The 6,000-nt window shown below is 48.6% G+C and overlaps 1 protein-coding gene across 2 annotated transcripts in view; it reads left to right on the plus strand.

The window, feature by feature from the left end:
* The window catches only part of CNNM1 (cyclin and CBS domain divalent metal cation transport mediator 1), a 69,503-nt gene extending 64,927 nt beyond the window's left edge, over nt 1-4,576 (plus strand). For both annotated transcript variants that reach the window (XM_025273959.3, XM_044934948.2), the window contains 2 exons: nt 606-707; nt 1,901-4,576. In XM_025273959.3, the coding sequence (XP_025129744.2) occupies nt 606-707; nt 1,901-1,980 (182 nt within the window). In that variant the 3' untranslated portion in view covers nt 1,981-4,576. The remainder of the gene's footprint in view (nt 1-605; nt 708-1,900) is intronic.
* Nucleotides 4,577-6,000: the final 1,424 nt, after the last annotated feature.

Here is a 6,000-nt window from a genome sequence, read left to right on the forward strand (position 1 = left end):
TTTGGAGATTATTCCAGTCCATCCTCCTCGTATGACACAAGAGGGCCTACGCCCGGAGAAGGGAAATGACTTGCCCAGTGCACCACACCATCTGCCTCCCCAATGAGATTCAGAGGCATTGGTGGTCAGGGCCTGGGTCCCTTTCCAGCTCTCAGATCGGGCAGTTCTCTGAATCCCCCGGGTTTGGTGGAAGAAGAGAGCACATGAGCTTAGTTGCTATTGAGCCCTGTGATTTTTCAGGGTCCATGCAAGGAGAGGAGGGTGAAAGGGACACCCGGCCTGTCCTCCAAGGTGCTTCTTATCTGGCAGATACTGAGTGGAAATGCTCGTGTTCCCGTCTCTGTCTGACCTAACAGTGCTTGGAAAGTTGGATTCCTGCTCCTCTTCTCTTGTTTCTTAGTTCCTTTTGTGGCCCTAAAAAGCCTCTTGCTAAGTAATTAGAGCCTTTTTCTTCCTGGACATCCCTTCTATGTTACAGCCACCACTGCCTTGGCTCTAGTTTTGAGCTTTCACCTGCCAAGGAACATTGACAAAAAACACCCTACCTGGATCCCTGAGTGTTCAGGTGGGAAGGCTTGTGTTCTTTCTTCTTTTCTTTTTCTCAGCATCAGATAGTGAATGTTGTCATATCAACGTGGACGCAGAGGCCAGCCCCTGCAGCAGTGACTTGGAGGAAACCATGGGCAGGAAGTTGCTGAGAACCTTGAGTGAGTACTTCTTTACCAGGATGAAAACCACTCACCAGCTGGTTAGTACGAAAACATGCTAGGATCTTACTCCTGAAGGAGAAACCATTGACTCCTTTTGGGAACCCTAATGAGGTACAATTGTGGAAACCTGTAATGGGGTTTGGGCAGGTACTGCACCCTTGATAGTTTGGGCATCTGTCCCATTCAGTGGGTAGTTGTCTAGGGCGGGAGTCTGTAAACCATGGCCACAGATCAAATCCTGACCTCCTCCCCTGCCCATTCCTATAAAAAATAAGGAGGCTTCCCTGTAGCTCAGACAGTAAATAATCTGCCTCCAATGTGGGAGACCTGGGTTTGATCCCTGGGTTGGGAAGATCCCCTGGAGAAGGGAATGGCAACCCACTCCAGTATTCTTGCCTAGAGAATTCCCTGGACAGGGGAGCCTGGCAGGCTACCGTCCATAGGGTTGCAAAGAGTCAGACACTTTCACTTCACTTTGTTGGATTATAGAACCCACTAGTCTTTGATGGCCACAATGGCAGAGTTGGGTAGTTGCAACAGGGACCAAATGGCCTGCAAAACCTAAAATACTTACAATCTGGTCTTTTAAAGAAAATTTGTGTTCAGGAAACTCAATAAAAAGGAGAGCAATATCCTCTGTGGAAGGAAGTCCATGGCAGGGAGAACAAGGTGAAAAATACTCCTTTCCAAAAACAATGGAGCTGGGAACAGAGTACCCTTCCACCCCCACATACCCCAGTGCAGAGAGAGGTTGCCTCTGATCTAGAGAGTGCAGGTCCCTGGGGATGGCTCCCAGCTACACCACCACCTCTGGCTCAGGGACATCAACGTCCGTGAGACCAGTCTTCTTTCTGAGGGTGTCTGGCAACCACTTGCGCTGGGGATGAGGAGGCATGCTCCTGGGACACCGTGTGGGCCTCGCTCGATCCCATCCAGGAAATCTCCCATATATTGGCACTAGTCTGGACGTGTGGCTTTTTGGAGATGTCATCTCAGGTGGAAGGTGCATTCTAATCCTTCAAGATGTGCATATGCTGATATTAGCACCTGGAGACAGTGCAGACTACTGCCACAATATCGAGGGCTTTGTCTCCATTCCTGCTTCTATTTTGAAGAGCGCTTGGGCCCCCGAGAGAGTACTCATGTTCTCCCAGCCTTACAGATTGACCCTTAGAAACTGTGTTTTTCAGGTGGACGAAAAAGGAAGAGGTCACCAGATGGAGAGAGAACCTCTGAGGAGAACTCCAACTTAACGCCTCTCATCACATGACAGGGCTGTTGGCGTCCACTGGGGGCGTGAGATTCCAGAGCGCTGGGGAGAACCCATCCTCCCATCGTCTGCTTCTCCCCAAGGCCTCCCACTGGTGACAGAGCGTACTGCTTTCTTTACCACCTCTTCACCCCTAGCCGTCGGTGTGGCAGATTTTCTCTCATCGCCTCCAGTTTGACTCAGAGCCTTGCGGTGGCCGTGACGGAAGGAGGTGCCCCAGTGGAACATGCTAGAAATGATCTCATCCACAGCACAGTCTGGGACTGCAGAAGAAACGACTCCAGGCTGACAATGCCACTCTAGGCTAACCCCTGATGCACTTCCTGTTCCTTGGTGTCCCTTGGCACCATATTCATGCTTCCCTTAGCTCAAAAGGTGCCACTGGCAGATGAGAACAAAGGAGGCTGGGGCAGCAGGTAGGAGGGGTAGTTCGGGAGATGCACCAAGAATTTCTCCAGAACATTAGAGCAGCGGGACTCAGTCATGCTGCCGTGTGACGTTACAGGACAGAAAACTGTTGGTGACCAGTTTCCTGTTAGAAGAGGGTTCCAGCAGCCTGGGAGGTGTGTCTCGGCTGGAATGAAAAGAATGTGAGATGGAACCTCAAGTCACTGTATTTCCCAGGGACACATCTGTTTTGGCTCCTGATTAGTAGTCATCAGTCCATCAGTAAATCTGCTCTGGAAGAGGAGGAGCAAGAAGAAGAGAAACCCATTTGGGAGCCAGAGATGGAACTTCAGGTTTTAAATTTTAAAATATATATATATATATATATATATATATATATATATATATATATATGGAAAAGTTTTAGCCATGACAAACCAAAGAGTGCCCAGGTCAGCCAAGAAGGATGCAAGCTCTCACGCGGCTTCAGTGTGTATTACACAGGAATATTGAAGAATCACTCTTCTTTTTTTGTCCATTCCCCCGCCCCCACCCTTTTCTCCACTCCGTCAAGTCAGCTGAGTGTACTTTATTCCGAGAATGTACCAGATCTCTGAATAAAGTACCAGAGAGAGCTGGTACATTGAACACCATTTTCACCTGATGTTGGGCTTCCCTTGTGGCTCAGCTGGTAAAGATCCGCCTGCAATGCAGGAGACCTGGGTTCGATTCCTGGGTTGGGAAGATCCCCTAGAGAAGGGAAAGGATGCTCACTCCAGTATTCTTGCCTGGAGAATTTCATGGACTGTGTAGTCCATGGGGTCGCAAAGAATCCGATGCGACTGAGCAACTTGAACCCCGCTTCACTTCACTTGGGACAGGTGCAATTCCAAGCATAACCACCAGATGGCAGGATGACTGTACGGACCTGCTTGAAGAGTAACCTGATCAGAAACCACAGAGCCAGCCTTACGGAAAATGTGGAAGTGAAGGTTGTCTTTGGGACACCTGTATCCCTTTCTGATGTATATCCCACCTATTGGGTTCCCTCGATCAGGGATCCAATGATCCAGTGCTCATCTCAAAACCATTCCCTAACTTTTCTCTGGGGATGTAATTCTCAGGCTTCCCTCATCTTCCTCCAAAACCATTACTCCCACCTCCCTATACCCATTCAATCAATAATCACATAGAGGGTGGAGAAACTGATAATTCCTCTGGGTTATTTGCATCTCAAAAGAAAATGCTTACCCACGGGAACATTTACCTCAGGGGTTCTTAACTTGGGGTCCGTCACTCCAGGGGGGTCCATTGTTGGACTTAGAGGGTCTATGAAACTCCTAACTCGGTCAGAATTTAGTGTCTGCCTTCTTATGTGTGTTTTCCAGAGGGCTAAAGCTTTCATACAATTCTCAAAGTTCTCAGACCCGCAAAGTATTAAAATCCACTATTTTAACTAGTGGAACTTTCAGCCCATAGTTTCTGCAATGCAGAATGAAGTGAATACTGGGTAGTTTGAGACAGATTTTTAGTTGTAAATGGTCTTCCCAAGTGTCCATCAAATCGATGGCGAAAGCTGGCACCCACCAAGTGGAAATCGTCAGAAGTCCTTGGCATACCCTAATGTATTGTACAGCGTACACCCACGTAACTTGGTCCCCACCAAACCCCAGCAGGTGTCTGCAAACAGGAGGGGCACAGCATGTGGAAGTGGACCTTGCCTTTTTCAGCAGTGTATTATTGACTTCACATCCTTTGCCTGGCCCTGCCTGAGGCTCAGCAGTGCATGACTTCTCATAAATAACTCACAGCTACCACCTACCCCCAACACCTACCCTTGCCTGGTAAAAACGGCCAAAGTGTCAGCCCTTGGTGCTGGGTGCCTCTGACCCAAACCGGTGAATGCTGTTTCAAACAAGGTCTGCAGTCACGCAGTCTTCTTGCCCAGCTGGCCACTGACCCAAGGGTTCCGCCTGGCTGGTCTTCCTTTCATTACCCCTTAGGCCACCGCTGTTGCTGTACACCCGTCTCTTTGCAAAATCCCTAAGGAGCCTGTCACCACTCCTCTCCCTTTACCCCACCCCATCCCAAGATTTTCTTCAGGTTAAAAAAAAAAGTTTAAAAAAAAGAGGATTTTGAAATAAAGTATTTATGAAGCCTCAATACATTGTAAATAATTTTTAAATAAAATAAAAATCCTTTTCCTGGACTATGGCTGTTTTCTTTGCCCCTGCATCTCAGAGTTCCAAAGTGGTTTTCGTATGAGATGTAGGGTGGGGTGAGGCACACACATAATTACCTTACCTGAGGGCCACCTGCCTGAAGAGGCACCCCTCTCAAGGCCAGGTGTGAGGTTGCAGGTAAGGTTACAGGAAAGCCCTGCGCTCTGCTTTGGGATGTCAGATGGGTAAGATCTTGCAAGAACAAATTTCAGAAACAGAAATTAAAACCCAGATGAGAAGCCAGAGTGTGACTTTAGACAAGAAAGGAGCATGAGGATGAAAATGAGACGGGCTGGCATTTTTCGGAGCCCTGTGTTTGCGAGGCACTGGACTGGGTGCCTTTCAAGTTCAAGGTCTTAGCGGCCAGATCCAGGCTAGCGTTTGAAGCACTGTGCTGGTCACACTGGCTCACTTCTGCAGGCCCTTTGGAGAGGAGCCAAAGTAGCCCAATTCCAGTGATTTCCAACCAAAGGCTGGGAAAAGGAACAAGGGAGCAGGGAGGGCTTATTGAGTAGTTATAAACCAAGACAGGAACAAGGGGACAACCAACAGGTGGGCAGTCACTGAAGTATTGATGGACTTTGTGGAAGGTTGGAATCTCTCACCTACTACCATCTCCAACCAGCACACAGGACAGTTAGTGAGCGACCTGCACGAGGACTGCTTGGGGTTCTTCCCAGGAGCTGCCACAGGCTGTAAAGTTCACTGTGCACGCATGCTCCGTAGTGTTCGATTCTTTGAAACTCCCTGGACTGTAGCCCACTGGGCTCCTCTGTCCATGGTATTCTCCAGGCAAGAAAACTGGAATGGGTTGCCATTTCCTACTCCAGGGGATCTTCCCAACCCAGGGATCAAACCTGCATCTCTTATGTCCTCTGAATTGGCAGGTAGGCTCTTTACCACAAGCACCAGCTGGGAAGCTCCTAAAGTTCATTAACAGTAAATAAATGATGTGATGTTAATTGCTCAGTCATGTCCAACTCTTTGCGATCCCATGTACTATAGCCCGCCAGGCTCCTCTGTCCATGGATTTCTCCAGGCCAGAATACTGGAGTGGGTAGACTTTCCCTTCTCCAAGGGATCTTCCCAACCCAGGAATCAAACCCAGATCTCTTGCATTGCAGGCAGATTCTTTATCATCTGAGCCACTAGGGAAGCCTTAAATAAATGATACTAATAACTATTTTGTTGGGGGTTTTATGTGAACTTCAAAGGTAGGATCGGCCCAACACTCATGCACCTAGCCTTCACCACTTCCTGGCCATGGAACCTTGAGCAATTCATAACCTATTTCACAGACTGTGACACAGCACAGGGACCATGCTCCTTCCCAGGGTGGTTTTGAGAAAGAAACGAGTGTGCCTACATGTAGAGGTGCACGGAGAGGCCCTGCAGTAAAGAACCTTGTGTA

Source organism: Bubalus bubalis, chromosome 23 (assembly GCF_019923935.1).
Source record: "Bubalus bubalis isolate 160015118507 breed Murrah chromosome 23, NDDB_SH_1, whole genome shotgun sequence".
Taxonomy (NCBI): Eukaryota; Metazoa; Chordata; class Mammalia; order Artiodactyla; family Bovidae; genus Bubalus; species Bubalus bubalis.